General features: G+C 55.1%; 1 protein-coding gene across 7 annotated transcripts in view; it reads left to right on the forward strand.

Moving 5' to 3' along the window:
• PPP6R2 (protein phosphatase 6 regulatory subunit 2) overlaps positions 1–19,921 on the forward strand; it is a 39,705-nt gene that overhangs the window by 5,483 nt on the left and 14,301 nt on the right. For 5 of the 7 annotated variants that reach the window (XM_028747215.2, XM_028747219.2, XM_028747220.2 and 2 more), the window contains exons 2-19: positions 2,555–2,690; positions 5,646–5,891; positions 6,862–7,048; positions 7,191–7,328; positions 8,397–8,462; positions 9,399–9,511; positions 10,503–10,616; positions 11,167–11,293; positions 11,928–12,080; positions 12,229–12,441; positions 12,853–12,917; positions 13,936–14,051; positions 15,324–15,409; positions 15,557–15,637; positions 16,851–16,948; positions 17,820–17,877; positions 18,442–18,569; positions 19,285–19,475. In XM_028747215.2, coding sequence (XP_028603048.2) covers positions 5,665–5,891; positions 6,862–7,048; positions 7,191–7,328; positions 8,397–8,462; positions 9,399–9,511; positions 10,503–10,616; positions 11,167–11,293; positions 11,928–12,080; positions 12,229–12,441; positions 12,853–12,917; positions 13,936–14,051; positions 15,324–15,409; positions 15,557–15,637; positions 16,851–16,948; positions 17,820–17,877; positions 18,442–18,569; positions 19,285–19,475 — 2,161 coding nt within the window. In that variant the 5' untranslated portion in view covers positions 2,555–2,690; positions 5,646–5,664. Of the gene's footprint in view, positions 1–205; positions 311–2,554; positions 2,691–5,645; positions 5,892–6,861; positions 7,049–7,190; positions 7,329–8,396; positions 8,463–9,398; positions 9,512–10,502; positions 10,617–11,166; positions 11,294–11,927; positions 12,081–12,228; positions 12,442–12,852; positions 12,918–13,935; positions 14,052–15,323; positions 15,410–15,556; positions 15,638–16,850; positions 16,949–17,819; positions 17,878–18,441; positions 18,570–19,284; positions 19,476–19,921 lie in introns of all 7 variants that reach the window. The other 2 variants (XM_028747216.2, XM_028747218.2) reach the window with 2 other exon arrangements.

The following is a 19,921-nucleotide window of genomic DNA, read 5'->3' on the forward strand; positions in this document are numbered from 1 at the left end:
GCCCAGTTAATTTTGAACAGTAGTGTCATGTTTTTGTGTCTTAAGTGTGTGGTCACAGCCTCCCCCCCCCCCCCCCAGTTTTAAGGACATTTGATTGTTTTGTTGCATAATAGCATCAGGTAATGCTGAGCTATACAGATGCTATACGGGGCTCCTAAGCTCTAGTTTATTTTTGTGAATTTTGCACATTTCTTTTACTCACTAGTGCTGCTCACAGCCTGCGGCTGTGACCAAGGACTTGGAAGGTGTTGGTGGGGCTGCCGTCCAGCTGACAGGGGGAGGTCATATTCCTGCATTTCAGTGCTGTGAGGTGAGCCATTGAGATGCCGTTCTGGGTCATGTCCAAGTTTCCCTTGAGTCCCACCTCTCCCTCCCTCCCTCCCTCCCTGGGGACAGAAGTGGCCCCCATCTCCGAGCAAGAGGCTCCTGATCCCAGCCTTCTGACCTTGAGGACCTTGACCAGTCCTTAGGCTGGTACAGTGGTACCTCGGGTTACAGATGCTTCAGGTTATAGACTCCGCTAACCCAGAAATAGTACCTCGGGTTAAGAACTTTGCTTCAGGATGAGAATAGAAATTGTGTGGCGGTGGTGGGAGACCCACCAGAACTGTACAGTGGTACCCTACGGACCTCAGGAACTGTACAGTGGTGCCTCTAGTTACGAACTTGATTCGTTCCAGAGGTCCGTTCTTAACCTGAAACTGTTCTTAACTAGAGGCGTGCTTTCGCTAATTGGGCGTCTTACTGCCGCTGCACCACCGGAACACGATTTCCGTTCTCATCCTGGGGCAAAGTTCTCAACTCGAGGTAACTCTTCCAGGTTAGCAGAGTTTGTAACCTGGGGTGTTTGTAACCTGGGGCGTTTGTAACTCGAGGTACCACTGTAGTTCGTTGAGAATAAGGCTTGAGAGAGCAAAAGGGGAAAGCTATGGGGTTCATGAAGGAAAATTCAAATCTGTCTGCCTGAAGATGCAGGCTTCTTGTCTCCTCGCAAGCAAGCAGCACAGCATCCTGGGGGTTAGAGGGATCCTGAGGTTGGCAGCCTGCCATTCTGGATCCAGCTGGGCTCCGATCAATATGTTCTTCTGAGAAGCCAGGAAAGACATTGTTGCCGCCACGGTTGGGAAGTTGTGGGAGGGGGGGACTCCCCACACTGCAATGGCTGCTGGATTGGCCCCATTTCCCTGCCAGGTCATGACAAGCTTTCCTTGGCTTGTGTATGGAGACTTGGCTGGATGTCCGTGGCCGGCTGCCTCCTGGGAATGCGCCTTTGGCTGGGGGCAGGCAGAGCCCATCTCTCTCCCTGGGCTCAGGTCAGGAAGGGACAAGGAGGCCGGCCAGCCCTTTGCCCCACTGGCCTTTGGCGGTTTGTGGTGTGCCCTTGGAAGTGACACTAGTGTGTGTGTGTATGTCTGCGTGTGTGTGTGCACACCAGAGTATGTGAAGGGATTGAAATTTTTGTTCTTTGGGAAGGAAGAAGAGGAAGCGAAGGTTGCAGGCCACGGCATATTGTGTTGGTAGCCCCAGAGTGTGGCGTTTTGGCAGTGTGTTCAGCATCTCCAGGTCTGTGCCCCCAGGTCACCAGATGTTGGCTTCGGCCCCCTTTGCTTTGTCTTCATTGCCTGGAAATAGCAGTGTGCTAAAAAGAAGTCGGTGGCCTTGTGGAGAATCACCTCTCCTGAAGGGCCTCCATTAAAGGCCCCCGACTGGTTTGAGTTTGATGTGGTAAGCCAGGCTTCGGATGGGTCCCTGGGGGCTCAGCGTGTTTGATTTGTGAGGTGCCTTTTCTCTGACTCCAGCTTCAGGCATTCTTCAGTTCAGGTTCAGAGTCCTTCCAAGCCTGTTCCCACCTTTTTGCCGGGGCTCCTGTCCCTGGTGGGCTGGCTCACACTCAGAATCTGGCCTTTGGGGGCATTTCTTATTGCATCTGTTATGCTGTGTTTGCTGCTCTTTCCCCACCGAAGAAGCAGGCCCTTAATTCCAGGTTTCCCTTCCCCAGCTCTCTGGACTGCTCAAAGGAAAACCCGGTTGAGGTCTGCTCCGAAATAGCGGAAGGGAGAGATGGATTCGGTTGCAGCCAGGCTTGGCCTCACGCAGTAATCCCAAAGAGGGATTTTGGGGACATTTCCTGGATTCCCTTTTGCCTCTTTCATGGAGCAGCAGCCCTTGCTGAATGCACTGTGCTTGTATTCTGGTGGTGTGAGGATTTTTGGAACGAGGGGAAGTGGCCTTTGGGTTTCCTTGACAACCTAGATCTTTCTTTTGAGCGGCGTCAGGAAAACAAATGTGTGTTCTTCTCTTTTCACAGCTGAGTCTGCAAACTGAAGGGGTCTGTAAGGAAAGGCTCCCTCAATCCTTCGCTGAGACTTGGCTCCGAGTAAAAACGTACAGTGCAGGATCAGGCTGGGCATGTGGGAAAGGGCACCCTTGTCCATTTAGCCACCCATCCCGGCCCTCTCGATATCTGGTGCGGTTTCTTGCACCCGGATGCCTTCTGCTTTGTTTGTGCTTTTCAGTATTCATGACGTTTTCATTTCCTTCTTTTATTCCTCAGGCAAAAAGAGCAACTAAAGGTAAACTGAGATCAATGGAAGGTGTTCTCGAAGTGGAGACCTCTGTTGAACCAAGAAGCCAGATGTACCTCTGTCTGTGGCGAAGGTCTCGCTTTTGAAACAAGATTTGCACAAGAGGTAGGAGCTGTTGCTGGCTTTTCTTTATCGTTTGGCTTGTGGGCACTGCCAAGGAGCAGGCGAGGATGTCCATATTTGGTACAGAGGACCCTCAGAAGTGTGTGAAGGAGGAGCCTGGCGTGGGGTGCACGAGAAGTGCCTTTGGGATGAGGCCAGAAGTCCCTCTTGGTCTGCTTCTGGCATTGACTAGGAAGGTTCCCAGGAAAGCTCCCAAACAGGACTTGAGGAGGAAGGGGTGTGTGTGCTTTTGAACATGGCTTCTTTCTGCAGAGAGGGGTTTTGGCAAGCAGCTGTGACAGTCACAGTTTCAAGGCCTTGTCAGATCTTCTGGTCAGCTGCACTTCTGCCTGGAGCCACTAGCACTCTCAGAAACAAAACTCCCTAATGCGGCCAACTCTGGTAGGCTGCTGGCAAGTTGCTTTTCCCTTCTGAAAAGTCTAGCTCAATATATGGTCAGATCCAGATAGGATCTTATTAGTGTGCCTGTGTAGAAATCAGACAACCCTGTTCTGTTTGGGTATGTTTATCCTGGAAAGCTGAGAGGGAAGACGATAGCCATATTCAGACATCTAAAGGGCTGTCACGTGGAAGATGGAGCAAGCTTGTTTTCTCCTGCTCTGATGGATTCAAGTTACATGAAAGGCGATTCCAACTAAACATCAGGAAGAACTTTCTGACAGAGCCGTTTGGCAGTGGAATGGACTCCCTTGGAAGGTGGTGAACTCTCCTTCCTTGGAGGTTTTTAAGCAGAGGTTGGATGGCCTTCTGTCATGCGGGCTTTAGCTGAGATTCCTGCGTTGTAGGAGGTTGGACTAGATGGCCCTTGGGGTCCTTTCCAACTCTATAATTCTATGATTCAGTCTGTTTTGTCCTGAAAGAGTTGCAGCTCTCTTCAGATATAAAAGATCCCATAAAACAGAAACTAGCCTTCCTCAGTCCTCAGCCTCAGAGCCTGCAGGAGAAGCAGCACAGAAGTCAAAGCTGACTCGAAGCTCTGACCAGGGAGCCACTGCTGTTTCTTCAGCTAAGCAGCAGGCCTCAGGCACAAAAAAGTGGGTGTTGGTTGGCATCCACATGTAGCCTTGGCACTGAAAGGAAGCTTGGTGCTGGACGTATGGATGGAAACTGCCTGGAGAAAATTGTGATCGTTTGATGTAACATTCGGGAAGAATTAAAGTCTTGAGCCTAAGTTAAAAGCTGCTTTGATGGCTTGTCTGTCTCCCTGAGCGCCGTTCTCCTGGTGCTTCACATTCACTTCTGTCTATTTGGATCTGAGTTCCTCAAAGGAAGCTGCCACAGCTCCAGACAGCTTTTACCTTTCTTTATGTGGAGTTGCAAACCTGCCAGTGTTTTGGCAGAAGGCTCAGCGCCCAAATTCAGTCCCTGGCAGCATCTCTGACTCTGCCAGTCAGTGCAGGCGATGGACCCCTGTGGCCTAGCTCCGTGTAAGGCAGCTTCCTCAGAGCATTGCAGGGCAGGGAATGGTGAGGCTACACTGGGCAGGGGTGCCCTCGCTGTGCCCATCTCTCATGGTTGTCTGGGGGTCCTGGCTGGAGTCCCTGGTAGGAACTCAGAAGCGTCACACTCGTTGGGACGAAGCAGCTTCCTTGCGGCTTTTTCCCTTTTTTGTCAGGGGATGTTTCATGCAGGCACTCAGTGTTGCGCCAAGAGACTTTTTGTGACGTGGGAAGTGGTGGAGCAAAGGATTTGCATATGCAAATGGGTGGGAAGGCAGGTGTCTGGGAGAACTCAGACTGTCTTCCAGTTGGATGTAGCTTAACAGGGACAAAGTCAGGCGGCCCCAGGAAATGTGATCCTTCCACTGCCTTAAAGGGAACCCCAGGCCATTGCTGGCTGGTTGAGCATGAGCTAGAAGCCAAGAGGAAAGGCTTTGGGGGGATGTGGGCAGTGCAAGTGCAGGCCAAACCTGGCAGGCACATCTTTCTGACTGGGGAGGTTGGGGGTGCAGGCAGGATGCTACCCCCCCTTTCCAGCATTGCGGGGTTGGGGGACCTGCTCTTGGGTAAGACCCAATGACTCTGCTGAGACTCGCAGCTCAACCCCATGCAGGGTTCATCCTGCCAAAGCCCTTTCATTTCAGCTGGCCTAATTCTGTGTGCCATTGGGCTCCTTATGCCATAGAAAGCAGAGGGTCTCTTGCCACGCAGACGTGGGGCCAGAGGTTAGGTCAATGCGGGCCTTGTGCTCCATAGTCCAGTAGCAGAGGAAGGGGAGGTTGAAAGCAAAGCTCCTTTGCAGCCCTTGGTTGCTTGCTGACATTTCTTTCGCAGCCCCATTGCAAAGAGCGGTGGGCCAGTGGGGCTGAGGCTGCTGCCCCTGTGTGTTTTGCAGTGTGTGTGTGTGTGTGTGTGTGTGTGTGTGCTGTTTTGTTTTTGCAACTGTGTGGAACCCAGTTCAGCTACTGATTGATTGATTCTGTGACTGCAGTGCATCATTTATTGCTTTCATTTTATGGACCAATGGTCTCATTAGACAGCAAAATTCATGTTAAATTGCAGTATTAGGGGTTGTTTTTAAGAGTCTGGGATGGATTAATCTATTTTGCATTACTTTCTATGGGAAAGCGTGCCTTGCTTTTGGAAAGCTTTGGTTTTGGAACAGACTTTCGGAATGGATTAAGTTTGAGAACCAAAGCGCCACTGTATTTTTAAATAAATAAATAAAATCAATAAGGGAGCTCCGTAGGACGAGGCTGTTTATAACCCATTTCCCCATAGCCTGGACTCCTGCCCAGTTAGCAGAAGATGGGGTTTCTCCAAGGGGCGGGCTTGTCTGTTACCCAGTTTCCCCAGAGTGCATCTGTTCCTGTGAGATTCTCGGGCCCTGACCCAGGCCTTCACAGAGCCTTGCAGGGAAAAGGGGACATGGGGAACTCTTCTGGCGTAGCCTTATGCTGACAGTGCTGCTGCTGCTACTCTCTCTGGCTCCTTGCAGGTCGGTGCTCACTCTCACCATGTTCTGGAAATTTGACCTGAACACCACGTCGCATGTTGACAAGCTGCTGGACAAGGAGGATGTGACTCTGCTTGAGCTGATGGACGAAGATGACATCCTCCAGGAGTGCAAAGCGCAGAACCACAAGCTGGTGGACTTCCTGTGTCAGCAGCACTGCATGGAGGAGCTGGTCAGCCTCATCACCCATGAGCCCCCACTGGACATGGACGAGAAGGTCCGCTTCAAGTAGGTACCCGGCCCTTAAAGTCCTGCCAGCTGGCAGCGAAGAGGGGGCGTGGCCTTCCTGGTAGGGCCCTGTGGCAGAGCGGGGGGAGCCTTTCGTTCCTTGGCATGCAAGCTTTATAGAGCGCTTTTCAGTAGTCCCTTGCCAGGTAGTTTGCAATGAAACAAAACAACAATAAAATCCCAAAGCCAGTTGTTTCCACAAAACGACATGCACATAAAAATAATGGAGGCAACAAAACAAGCCAGCAGCACATGAAGAGACAGGTCTGTGTGTGTATCCAGAGGGTGAGGGCATCTGGCGATGTTGGGGCTGTCTCTGAAGAGGCCCTGTGCAGACAGCAAGGGGGCTCAGAGCCTGAAGGTAGCAGAGTCCCTGGGCCAGAAGGATGTTCCGCTCTGCCAGGGAAGCTGTGACCCTGATGCATCCAGCCAGCGCCAGCTGCTCTCTTTGGAAGGCGCCTTGGCAGAGAGGCTTTGGAGCCATGGAGGCTGAGGAGGGGAGCTCTGAGGGATCCGAGGCAGGGATGTTGCCCTGGCAGTCTGGCCACCCCAAGCATAGTCCTGCTTATCCCAGAGGAATTGCCATTCCCATCACCCATCCCGAGAACTTCCAAGAGGCAAGTTCCATTTTGGGAACCGGGATTTATGCTGGCAGACAAACCGCTTCCTCCATCAACTCCCGTCAGGTGAAGGAGAGTCTTTTTCCTGTGAGCTCTTTTGCCACGGCAAACAGGTCCGTCCTGGAGGCCCATGTGAGACCTTCTGCTCTGGTCGAAGCTCCGTAGGGGCTGAATGTCCAGCTGCCCCTAGTTTGAGATGGCTGCCTTTCACATTTCAGGGCAGAGGTGGTTGGGGTGTGTCTGAAGCCTGCTGCTGGCATCCCTGGTGGGTCTCTGCATGGCTGCCTTTGGGCTCTTGGCACCAGTGGCAGCAGCTTCCCAAGCTCTTGGCTTTGGCTCTGTCCCTGCAGGTACCCCAACACAGCCTGTGAACTGCTGACGTCTGATGTGCCGCAGATCAACGACAGGCTCGGAGGGGACGAGGCTTTGCTGAACATCCTCTACGACTTCCTGGACCATGAGCCACCCTTGAACCCTTTGCTGGCCAGTTTCTTCAGCAAGACCATCGGCAACCTCATCGCCAGGAAGACGGAGCAGGTCAGGCAAAGTGTCCCCCCCCCCTTCCTGGCTCAGCCTGCCTCCTTTGGGTCTTGACTGTTTTTTGGGTGGCAGCTGAGGGTTAATTCACAAGGCTGTCTCTAGCTAGCTAGCTCTCTGATCTGTCTATTTTTTTCTTTAGGTAATTTCATTTTTGCGGAAGAAAGCCAAATTCCTCGACTTGGTACTGAAGCATATCGATACGTCTGCCATGATGGACCTCCTCTTGCGACTCATCAGCTGCGTGGAGCCGGCTCCGCTGAGGCAGGAAGTACTAAACGTGAGGGCTGCTCTTGGGCTCAGAGGGTTGTAGAAGTGTAGAGTGGGGAGGGACTCCCGAAGGTCATCCAGGGCAGGGCAGGAATTGAGGCTCCAGTGTTCCTGGCCTCCTTTGCTTTCTCTCTGCTGTCAGTCTTGGCCTTGACCTCGTAGGGAGCTGAGAAGAGCAGCTCCGCAAGACTGTTCTCCGCTGGCTCCTTCGGATGCTGGAGGCTCCGTCCGCGTCCCTTTGCCAAGGCCAGGCTGGCCTGGAAGCAGAACGGCCATGTGACCTGCACTCTTTATTTATGGAAGTGTTTAGGTGCTGCCAGTTCATATTGTCTTAGCAATGTGCAGCAGGATAGACAATAAATTATGAACGACCATAAATACAGAACAAAAGGAGTCAAGTGAAGGGCTGGTCAGGAAATTCAAATTTTTGCCCAGGCCTCTCTTCATAAACAGGCCTTGAAGTGAGGCTGCCTGCCAGCTCTCTGCTGGGGAAGGGCTCTTCTTCTGCACTTGCTGTTTCCAGGTTTGGTCTCTTTAAGAAATGGGAGACCACGATCTCTGAGGAAACACCTCAGTTGGCTCCTCTTGGGCTTTGTACAGTCGTACCTCGGAAGTCGAACACCTTGCATGTCGAAAGTTTTGGCTCCCGAATGCCGCAAACTCAGAAGTGAGTGTTCCTCTTTGTGAGCATTCTTTGGAACCTGAACGTCTGTCGTGGCTTCCACGGCTTCTGATTGGCTGTAGGAGCTTCCTGCAGCCAATCGGAAGCTGCGCCCTGGTTCCTGAATGTTTGGAAGTCGAACAAACTTCCAGAATGGATCCCATTTGACTTTCGAAGTACAACTGTCTTCCACTGCCCCCCCCCCACCATGGCTTCTGAAGGGACTGACGTGGCCAGAGGCCTGAACCTGCTATTTTCAGTGATGGAAAGTGGAGCTTCGTCTGGAGGGCAGAGAGAAGCCAGCTCCAGACTGGCAGGGCCACGAAGGGAACTCCCCCAGCCTCCTGGGCCTGGCCGGGGGCCACACAAGGGCGACTTTCTCACTGGCGCTGCTTCCTCTTCTCTCCTTCCCTGCAGTGGCTGAATGAAGCACAGATCATCCAGCGGCTCGTGGAGCTGATCCGTCCCGACCAGGATGAGGATGTGAGTGCAGCCTCCTGTCCGTGGGGCTCTCCAGCTCTGTCTCCGAGAGCATCTTAGCAGAAACCTTTCCTTTGTTCTGCTTAAGCTCTTTTGCAGGGAGAACCTACCGAGACATTTTGCCAGTGAGCAGTGGGAGAGGGTGGGCAGGAAGCTCTGGGCAGTGCCAGTGAGGAATGGGCAGCTGTGGTGTCGACGCTTAATTGTGGAAAGGAAAAAAGGGCCTGAAAGGAAGAGAGCGGCTGCCTCCTGGGTCCCAGGCGGGGCCAGTCAGCACTGCCGTTGCTGCTCATCAGTGCTGAAAGGATGAGGGGCCAAGCAGTGCTCTGCTTGCCCCCCGCCCCCGCCCCCCTCTGTGCAGTCTGGTCTGCTTCCCCCTTTGGGTGCTAAGTTTCAAAATTTCACACACCCATTAGCATCTCTTGTGGTCCACCCAGTGTTGAGCCCCCCCTATGGGAATCCTCTGATTTTGAGGCTTCCCAATCTGGGGTCATGTGCCTGTCCTTATAATAATAATTTATTACTTATACCCCGCCCATCTGGCCGGGCCTCCCCAGCCACTCTGGGTGGCTCCCAACACAATATGAAAACATGATAAACCACCACACATTAAAAATTTCCCTTAGTGGAGCTTTTAAGCTGGGAGGTTGAGGGAGTGTGTTTATGTGTTAGGGCAGACCCACTTGTGGGCACAGAAGGCAGGCAGGAGTTCTTTTCAAGCAGGACCTCAGTCTGGAACTCCTCACCTTTAGAGTCAATTCCTGCTGTGCTGCACCATCTTTACAGCTTTAGCCCAGAAGTCAAGAGGGGGCCACTGGCCACCTCCCTCCATTCCCAGGGGTTTGGGGTTCTGCGTTGCTGTCAGCTGCCCGGCCCCCTTTTCTCTGAAGGCTGAGAGGAGACCCCTTTTGCCACCACTGACTCGTCTCCTGTTTGCAGAGGCAGTCCAACGCTTCCCAGACCTTGTGCGACATCATAAGGCTCAGCAGGGACCAGAGCAGCCAGTTCCAAGAGGTGGCTGAGCCCGACCCACTCCTGGCAGCTCTGGAGTCGTAAGTACAGCAGAGAGAAGCCGGGGGGGGGGGCTGGGAGCACCAGGGGCTGCTCTCGGCCACTTTCTTGTGGATGTTCTTAAAAGGGTGTTGAGGTTTTCCTCAGCTGGACAGAGCAGGCAGGCATCTCCTTGACTTTTTTTAAAAAAATATTATTTATACCCCGCCCATCTGGCTCATGAGGAGCACAGCTTCCAGGGGACTGGACCTGATTTGGGTCTCCCAGCTCGGTTCCCTTCCTGTGGGGATGTTGTGTTAGAATCAGAGAACTGTAGAGTTGGGAGGGACCCCGAGGGGCATCTAGTCCAGCCTCCCACTATGCAGGAATCTCAGCTGAAGCAGTCATGGCAGATGGCCATCCTCCATGTGACAGCCCTTCGGAGATTTTTTTTTTTTGTTAGAACATTTATTAATTTTCCAATAAAAAACATCCAATTAATATATCAAATCATAATCCAATAAAAAACTAAAATAAAATTATCTTCCGCATTTAATTCAAATTATCTTCCGCATTTAATTCTAATTGTGCAACTTCCCACGGTCTGAACATCAAAGCAACTCCAAGTCTCAGTCCTGCCTCTCACAATATTTCCATATTGCCCTTCGGAGATTTCAAAGTTAGTGTGATGTCGTGGCTGGAGGGTTGGACTTAGGAGGCCGAGGGTCAAACCAGTACTCAGCCAGGAGCCTCAGGGGGTAAGCCTTGGGCTCATCCTCCTTTCTCAGCCTGGCCCACCTCGCAGGGGGGGTGTTGAATATCAGCATCCTGCATAAGAAGGCTGATGACCCAGCTGCAGCCCGAGAGGAGGGGGAGCAGCAGCCAGGCAGGCCCCCCCCCCAATTCTCTGGGCAGGCCGTGTCAGGTTGGAAGCCAGGGGTGGGGAGGGGGCCAAGGCATAGATGTTTGTTTGGGGAAAAGGTTGCTGCATCCTGACTTGTGGATTCGGGACCCCCTTAAAAATGGCCTCTAACTTTTCCTTGGTGTTTCCAGGCAGGAATGTGTGGAGCAGCTTCTGAAGAACATGTTTGATGGTGAGCAAACGGAGAGCTGCCTTGTGAATGGGACTCAGGCTCTGCTGACGTTGCTGGAGCCGAGGCGCACCAGGTAAGCTGGTTTGGGGGCCGACCAGATGCATCGTAGCAGAGACTTCAGGGTAGAACTTAGACTCTTGGGCGCCTGGCCACGCGGTTGACAAATGCTTGCTAAAAATAAATAAGCGAAGTACAGGAGAGCCCAACTTATTACTGATTTACTTAGATAATTGCAGCTTTGTGAGAGTGGCAGGAAAATAAGTAAATAAACAGAGAGCTTGTGGGGAGGGAATAGTTGGAAGAAGCCGTCCAAGATCTCGCATGACCTGCCCAGAGCCTGGGAAGCAAGATGGAGGGAGCTATTTCTGCCTTGGGTTTTCCTGCTGCTGAAAGGGTTCTTAAGCCCTCCGCCTGGCTTATCGCCCCCTGGGAAGGTTGTGTGAGGCCTGTGGGAAGGTCATGGGAGGTCCATGCAAGACCTCACATCTTGTGAGACATGCTGGCAGTGGAGGGTCTGCTTCCCTTGGCGCCGGAGGCGCAGGCCCGCTTGTGTAGAGCTCTCCAACTCATGGGGCTTTGCGTGGTCTGAGTCTTGAGCCTGGTTTGCCTCTCTTCCCCCGCAGTGTGGAGGGGCTGGTGGACTCTTTCTCTCAGGGATTCGAAAGGTCTTGCACTGTCAATAGCAGCATCCTGGGTGGCATTGAGCCGCGGCTGAAGGACTTCCACCAGCTGCTTCTGCACCCGCCCAAGGTAGGGAGATTCTCCCCCCCCCCCCCGCTTCTCCTCAAACCCTTCTTCAGTCTCCCCTCGAGGCTGTGTGTCTAAATATACAGTGTATCGGTGATGGTGGGATCTGTCAGATCCAGTTAGTACTTTGGTAATCAGAGGGGAAATCCAGGAGGCGTTGGGGGATTGGGAATCTGTTTTGCTCAGACTTGAGCTCCATTTGTGGAATTTTTAATTTTCACCAAGGAGACACTGTAGAGTAAAAGGCACAAGACGAAATGGCTTCTGTTATGGGATTAGCAGAGGACAGAATCTTTTGAAGTGCATGGGACTCTTCATCAGGTGGAAACCTGAAAGCTTGCATACTTCTGCAGCAGCTCACATCAGTCCTATGAATACCACTTCCATCCCTGTTACGCATTTCTTGGCTGAAGGGCTGAGTGCAGGTTCTGTGCAGGCAGGCAGCTGCTTCGTCCCCCCCAGAGGGGAGAGAGTGGCTTCTGCCTCCATCCAAAGCACCCTGTTAAGGATTCCTGCAGCTTTGTGCTCTGCTGTTCTGACCGCCAGCCCCCTTGCTGTGGGGGGCAGGGGACAGGAGGAGCTGAGGCTCATGTTGGTCTGGCCTGAGAAGCCCATTTTGTCTCTCTGCTGGGGGCAGGCAGCATCCATTCTGACGACCATTGGAGTCTTGGAAGAGCCGCTGGGCAACGCTCGCCTCCATGCTGCCCGCTTGGTCGCTGCCCTTCTGCACACCAACACGCCCAGCATCAACCAGGAGCTGTGCCGGCTCAACACCATGGAGCTGCTGCTGGTGAGGAGCACCTTGGGGGGGCGGGGAGAGGTCACTTGGCGGCAGAGGCTTCAGTTTGGCCTCCGGGGGTGCCCTTCGGTGGGAGTGGAGGAAACGCACTTCCACCATGGAAGAGCTTTGCTCACCGGCCTCCTTGATTTTCTTCCAGGACCTGTTTTTTAAGTACACGTGGAATAATTTTTTGCATTTCCAAGTGGAATTGTGCATCGCAGCGATCCTGGCGCATTCTGTGAATGAAGGCAAACTGGCCCCAAGCGAGGCGGAAGAGAAGGAGGGAGCGGATGGGAGCACAGCCTCGGGGAACTCAGAAGCTCCGGAGAACAGCAGCAGCTGCCGTCCCGAGAACATCATGGTGACCCATGTAAGGAGGCTCATAAACCCAGCCAGGACGGGCTTCCCCAAGCCCCATCCGCACAGTGCCTGCTGCCCTCGGAGCTTGTCTGCCTGCGTCCAGGGCGAGCGGTTCAAGGCCCTGGGTCAGAACCCCCGTCTTGCCAAAGGGGGTGGCCAGAGCAGATGAGCCCGTTGGTGGCACCTCTCTTGGTTTCCTCCTGGCCAGGCGGGAGGTCAGTGTTGCTGGGTGGGTTCAGTGGGGTGAGAGGCCCTGGGCGAGAGCGGTGCTGAGACCTTGGAGAAATTGAGCTCCAGGGGTCCCGGGGGTGGAGAAGCCCCTGGCTGCTGTGATGGGGCTCAGGGTGGGGGGCTAGCCCTAGTGCTGCCTCTGCTCTCAGGGATAGCCCTGATGTGCCTGTCCCTCCTCTCTTTCCTCCAGCTGTTCCAAAAGTGCTGCCTGGTCCAAAGGATACTGGATGCCTGGGAGAACAACGACAAAATGCAGTAAGGCTCCTTCCCCTCCTGCTGGGCTCTTGGCTCTGCATGTTCACCCAAAGAGCCCTTCCCCCAAGGCATTGGCAGTCCAGGGGGCAGCTGCCCTGCAGTGCAGGACAGGCCCAGAAGTGTCCGCACCAGCTGGCCACAGCCTCCTTAGCCGTAGGTGCTTGGGCTGGAGGGGGCCAGCAAGAAGGAGGCTGTGACATGCAAGGGGCCTTTGGTCACGGGCTGATCTCCGCCTGGTGAGGGTCCCTCAGGTGGGTGCCTCACCTCTACGAGGTTAGCGAGGCCTTCCTGACACCCCTCAGTTCCTAACTAATGTGTCAGTGTCGATTCTGCCCTGGCTTAAGAGTGGCTGTCCATTGTATCATAGACTAAGAGCAGGCCTAGGCAAACTTGGCCCTCCAGATGTTTTGGGACTACAACTCCCGTCATCCCTAGCTAACAGGACCAGTGGTCAGGGATGATGGGAGTTGTAGTCCCAAAACATCTGGAGGGCCGAGTTTGCCTAGGCCTGCTCTTCGAGTTGGAAGGGAACCCTAAGGGACATCTAGTCCAACCCCCTGCCCTGCAATACAGGAACCGCCGACCTTCCGATTGGCAAGCTCAAGAGGCTCAGTGGTTTCGACCACAGCTCTCTGTACCTTTGCCTTTTACAACGCAGAATCAGTAGGCGATGAGGGGTGTAGAAATGTGATAAGTACTAGCAATAAAATAATCTCAACTAAAACCTCGCGGACTTGGCCACCCAACCTCTGCTTAAAAACTTCCAGGGAAGAAGAGCCCATTCCACAGCTGAAAGGCTCTCCTCTTTGGAAAATTCTTCCTGGTGCAGAAGTGTTTCTCGGGGGGGGGGGGGGCTGTTCCCTTCCTGGACTGGAGGTGCCCTTGGGAGTTCTGCACTCCAGGCAGGTGCTCTCTGCCCCCGAGCTGCTGCAGTCCTCCCAGCCCACGGGTGGCTCAGGCAGCAGCTGAGGAGAGACCTTCCCAATGTGGAGCCACTCCTCACGGTTTATTTTTCCAGGGCAGAAGGCGGAATGAGGCGAGGCAACATGGGCCACCTGACGCGGATTGCCAACGCAGTAGTGCAGAATACGGAGAAGGGCCCCGTCCAGACCCAGATCAGCGACTTTGTCCGAGGTAGAAGGAGCCTCTGACGTCTTGAGCCCCTTCTCTTCGCAGAGCAGTCGGGCTGCTCCTCTGAGTGGGGGGTCTGGGGAGGGTGGCTCCCTCCCTCCCTCCCTGTAGGATCAGGGGTGCAGTCAGGGCGCCTGGGGGTGTCTGGAGAGGCCCCAGTGGCTTCCTGGCCCCAGAGCTGCCGCCTCCAGAACAGAGGGAGCCCGGCTGCTTCCTCCCTTCTGGGGGGCTGCAAGGCCTTGTTCGTGGCCCTCCCCCCCTTGGATGCTGAGGCTGAGGCCGTGGGCTGTGCCTGCACCCACAGACGCCTTTGTCCTGCTGGGTTTCAAACAGCCCCACACCCAATTTGGAGCTGTGTTTCCAACCCCTTTCTGGCTGAGGGCCAGCCTGATCAGGACGGTTGGCTCCTTCTCAAAGCTGCGAGTCCTGAAGGGGCCCAAGGGTCATCTAGTCCAACCCCCTGCAATGCAAGAGCTGCAGCTCAGGGATCCCCCAACAAGCCTCTGCTTCGCAGCCTCCCTTGAAGGAGAGCCCTCCCTCTTCCCCTTCACATCCCCTTTCCGACAGGGGCTGCCTGGCCCCACTTTTCTCCTTGGTTTTGTTCCACTTCTTCCTCACCTGCCCTTTCGTCATCTGGGGCTCCTCCTGGGAGGGTTTTTCTCGTGAGCTGCTCTGCAAACCCTTCAGAGGTGAAGAATGAGACAGGAATGCGTGGGGGGGGGGGAGGATTGTGGGGAAAGGATCCAGGTTCTCTTGGCTAAGGAGCTTCATGGGGTGACGGTCTGAGGAGCTGGTTGTGGCTGGCAGAAGGGTCCCCGTCCGTCCCTCTTGGCAGAGGGCAGCCTCTGGGGTTTGGAGGAAGGCCGGTGGCTCCTGCTTTGCCCAGAGGGCAGAGGAGCCCTTGCCATGTGTAGCAAGCAGGGTGAGCAGGAATGAGGGGGCAGAGAGGCAGCAATGGGGCAGTGTCTGGGGGGAAGCACTTTGGGGTCCCTTTCTCCTGGCTCTGGTGGGGCGACGTGGCGACGTGTATTTACTTCTTGACTCCGCCATCCCCGTGACTTTAACACGAGGCCGAGCAGTGCTGTCGTCTTGTCCTGGGGCCCCATCAGAGGGCTAGACAATGAGGGAGGGTCTCTGATAGTGGCCAGGCTGAGATTCCAGCCCCTTATTGGCCAGGGACGCCCCACCCCACCCCACCCCCAGCAAGGAGCAGCACAGGGGTCTCCTCCACAGTCGGATCCCTAACCCAGGCCTGCCTCTCCTTTTCCTTTGCAGGGCTGCCTGAGGATTGCAGAGGACGGTGGGAGAGCTTTGTGGAGGAGACCTTGATGGAGGCCAACCGGAGGAATACGGTCGACTTGGTGAGATTGCCCTCCCCTCCCTCTGGAGCCTCTCTTTTGGGAGGGTTCTGGGGATACACTGCGCCGCCATGTGCGGGGCTCCCCAGCAGAGGAAGCTGGTTGTGCCCCTGCCGGCCTAGATGCTCACCTTGGTCCTCTCCTTCGCAGGTGAGCACGCACCACCTGCACTCCTCCAGCGAGGACGAGGACGCGGAGGGAGCCTTCCCCAACGAGCTCTCTCTCCAGCAGGTAGGCTTTCTCCCAGGATGTCCTCGGGCTGTTGCTGTTACAGAGCTGTCCATTGGGGAGCCTGCTGCCGCCTGGCCAAGGGGGTTGGACCAGAAGACCCTCTGCGACCATTGGGCAGAGCTATCTCTGAGGGCTGCCCAAGAGAATTATTGCTTGGGCTTTGCAGCAAGCAGGTGTCCTCCAGCAGGCAGGCAGGCAGTGGAGGAGGCTCTCTCCCTGCTTACACCCAGGGGGGCCTGGGATGGTTCATATCATTGCTCTGGATTTGTTGCATTCGCACCCAAGGAGCACAGGGGGGGCGTATGGGGCTCTCTGCCCCCAGGTAGGTTAGGCTGAAAGGGGGAGTGCCTGCGGTCGCCATCGTAGTTTCCTTTTCGGTGCTGGGTTGAAGTCTTTGTACCTGGCTCTGGCCTTGTCATGAGAATGTGGTGCTGTTAGCATTTTTCTTCGGCATTTTATTTTATGGCTCCGCCGTGTTTCCTGAAGAGCAGCTTGAATAAGAATAATACAGTAACGTAATTATTAACAGCCACAAAATGCCACACACCCAGAGCATCCCAATACAGGCCTTGGGCCTTCAGGTGTCTGTGGAAGAAGGAAGTCTAATTCTCTCTCTCTGACATCTGACGGGAGGGTGTTCCACAGGACGGGCGCCACTACCGAGAAGGCCCTACATAAACTGTGGCCCAAAGTGTGGCTTTTCCCACCTGGAAGGAAGCGCTTGGTCTTCCTCAGCCCAGGTGTTCCTCTGCAGCAGTCGCAGTGGCTGGGATTGGGACCGTCCTTGCACAGCATAAAAACCACCCCAACTTGCTCCAATCCAGCTGTTCAAAGAGGCAGAAGCAGCACAGACAAGGTTTCTGAGGAGCGCTAGAGCACCAGCCACTTGCTAGGCCCCAATGCTCGCTTGCAAGGCGGGGTGGAGGAGGGCAAGGCAGGCCTCCCGTGGCAGGGAGTTCCACACCCTCCGTGGAGCTCCTCACTCTGTGTCCTGGTTAGAAGCCACTCTGGAGAGGTGGTCTGTGAGCATCTTGGCTCCAGCGAGGGGGGGGGGCAGGCACTGAGCTTGAGCCTCCTCCTTCTGTTCAGCGGCCCTCTTTGAGGCCTGGCCAGCACTAGTCACAAAGTGGCTGCCAAGCGCTGACTGGGGCGGGCAGGGGGCTCAGCGCCAGTGCTGTGTAGATGGTGCAATAGCTGTTCTCTCCCCTGCCAGGCCTTCTCGGAGTACCAGATCCAGCAAATGACGGCCAACTTTGTGGATCAGTTTGGCTTCAACGATGAAGAGTTTTCCGACCAGGATGACAACATCAAGTGAGTGCCCCCTCTGCCCCATTGGTCTTCACCCCACAAGCAGGTCAGTCTCCCCGTCTGGGAAATGGAGCCAGGAGGCAGAGGGGCCTGAGGGAGGGGCTCCCCTCTCTGGCTGGGCAGGGCTTTCTCCGGGGGGGGGCACAGGGAACCCTGTGAGGGAGCGCTTGGATCATTCACTCAGCCCTTTGTGGATCCCCTTTTGGCCCCCAAATAGCCCCACTTGGAAAGGATGTTGTTCAGTGGGGGGGGGGGGGGGAGGCTGCCTGCAGGAAAGGGAAGTGGAGGAGCAGGCAGCTGCAGGGACCAGTCAGAGCTGAAGAGCCCCTTCCCCTTTGGGAAGCTTCTTTGTGAATGAAGACCTGGGTGAGGGGAGCAGCTTTGGACGGAGACCCCTGCAGCCCCCCTTCTCTGCAAGTGCACGGGAAGGTTTGCTGGATGATAATAATAACAATAATTTATTTATACCCCGCCCTCCCCTGCCACGACCGGGCTCAGGGCGGCTAACACCAAATATATGATACATTAAAACCACAATCAAACCAATGATTAAATTACAGCTTAAATCAGGATGAAATTAAATGGCAGCCCACAAATCACAACCATAGTGGTAGGGAACACCAAGTGTTCGCCAGGGCCAGCTATCCATGCTGGTCCCATATGAGCTGATAAAAAGACGTCCTCAATGCCCGGCCTTTTCCCCAAGGAGCTCAGGACAGGCTCTGTGGGGCCTCCCTCTGCCCTCCATCCTCACAAGAGCCAGGTCCGGTCGGCCAGCCCATCCCCTCTGAAGAGCAGCTTCCTTGCTTGGGGTCCTTGAGGTGGGAGCTGCTCTGGCCCCCTCCCAATGGGCTTCTTTCTCCCTCTTTTCCAGCGCACCTTTTGACAGGATTGCGGAGATCAACTTCCACATTGATGCCGACGATGACAGTGTAAGCAGCTGGGCTGGGTGTGTTTGGGCATCTCTGTCTGTGTCGGTTGGGGGAGCCACTTTGCGGCCGCTCTCTTGCGATCTGCCCTGCCCCCAGCGCTGTTCAGCACCTCCAATGAAGCCGCCAGGCCACGCTGCCGGGCGGCTGGGGCTGCAGTGCCACCAGCTTGCAGGCAACACACAGATCTCCCTCTCCTTGCCACCTCATGAGGAGTCTGCTTGTGCAACGCAGGGGGAATGCTCCCTGGGGAGGATGCTGTTCCCTGGCACTGCCTCTGTGAGGGCAGGAGGCCGTCTTGGCACAGAGCGGGGAGAGGATGCACAGCACCCCACAATGCCCTCCCTTTGCTCAGTTCACATGCTTCCGCACCAGAGACTTGGGGCAGCCGCTGGAGATTGACTTCATTTCTTCCCCACCTCTGGTGCCCCTGGTCACCATCTCTGTTTGGCGCCTTCCTGGACGCTTGGAGTGAGAGGCGCAGGCCCAGAGGTGGGTAGGCGATGGCAGCGGAGCTTCTCTGGAAGCCCCCTGAATCCTGACCCGCCGTCTCCCCCTTTACTGCAGCCCAACGCGTCCCTGTTTGAAGCCTGCTGCAGCGAACGAATCCAGCAGTTTGATGACAACGAGGAAGAGGAAGACATCTGGGAGGAGAAAGAAATCAGCTACACCGCCCAAGTCAAGTCCAGGACGCGGTAAGGGGGCTTTGCGCCTCTCCTTAGGTCTGTCCAAGGGGCAAGAGGATCATGGGGTTGTAGGGTTGGAAGGGGTCCCAGGGGTCATCTAGTCCAACCCCCCGTAAGGCAGGAGTCTCTACAGTGGTGCCCCGCAAGACGAATGCCTCGCAAGACGAAAAACTCGCTAGACGAAAGGGTTTTCCGTTTTTTTAGTCGTTCCGCAAGACGAATTTTCCTATGGGCTTGCTTCGCAAGATGAAACGTCTTGCGAGTTCTTGCGAGTTTGTTTCCTTTTTCTTAAAGCCGCTAAGCCGTTAATATCCGCTAAGCCGTTAATAGCCGCTAAGCCACTAATAGCCGTGCTTTGCAAGATGAAAAAACCGCAAGACGAAGAGACTCGCGGAACGGATTAATTTCGTCTTGCGAGGCACCACTGTACTACTAAAGCATCCATGACAGATCCAACCTCTGCCTAAAAACCTCCAGTAAATAGACTAAAAACAGGTTAAAATTCGCGTCAACTTTCTCAACCGAGGAGCTCACAGGATTATTCCTTCTGAAACAGGAAGTCCATGGCTCACCTGGGTGGCCTGGTTGGGCGGGGGGTCAGTTTAGAGGACCCCCCCAGGCGTCCTGAGAGTGTCGGAGTAGGGGGCTGATCCCAGAACTTGGAGCGGCCAGCCCTGCCTCCCGGGGGCCTCATGGCTGCCTTGCCTTCTGTTCCTGCCTTCAGGTTTGGCATTTCCGGCACGTCGGAGGGATCCTCCAAAAGTGACCTGGAGAACGGAGGCCACGATGGCAGCCCAGAGTCTGGGGAGGAGGAGTCCGAACGGGCCGCTGTGCCACAGCCGTCCCCTCCTGCACACGCCGAGGGCAACGGCAGCCTCCCAGAGGACAGGGGGGCAGCAGAGCCCCCACCTGAAGGTAAGGGGTCTCTGAAGGAGCAGGAGGGGGGGCTGCCAACAAGGGACCTCTGCACAGCAGGTCTTTCTGGTGGATTTGGAGGGGCTGGCCAGCTGGACGGCTGCCTGGCTGCAGCACCATCCCTTTGGAAATGAAGCACCCCAGGGTGCTCGGGGGGGGGGGTGTGAGCTGGAGAGCCTGCTGGAAAGAAGGGAGCTGTGGGAGGAGCATCACTCCAGACCGAGGCAGGGCAGCCCCTCCCTCTTGGTCGCCCAGGCGGGTGCAGGAGTGCCTGACTCCACAAGACAAAAGCAGCTGCCCATGAGTTGCTCTCTCTGCTGGGCTGTGGGGCCACCTGGGCTTGGCCAAGAGCTGCTCCTGCGACCGGCGGCTTCCCTCATTTTCATGAATGAAAGGTTTCTGTGCTGCTTTTCCTTTTCCAAAAGAATTGCCAAGTGCCTTACACT

The sequence above is a fragment of the Podarcis muralis genome, chromosome 10 (genome assembly GCF_964188315.1).
Source record: "Podarcis muralis chromosome 10, rPodMur119.hap1.1, whole genome shotgun sequence".
Lineage (NCBI taxonomy): Eukaryota > Metazoa > Chordata > Lepidosauria > Squamata > Lacertidae > Podarcis > Podarcis muralis.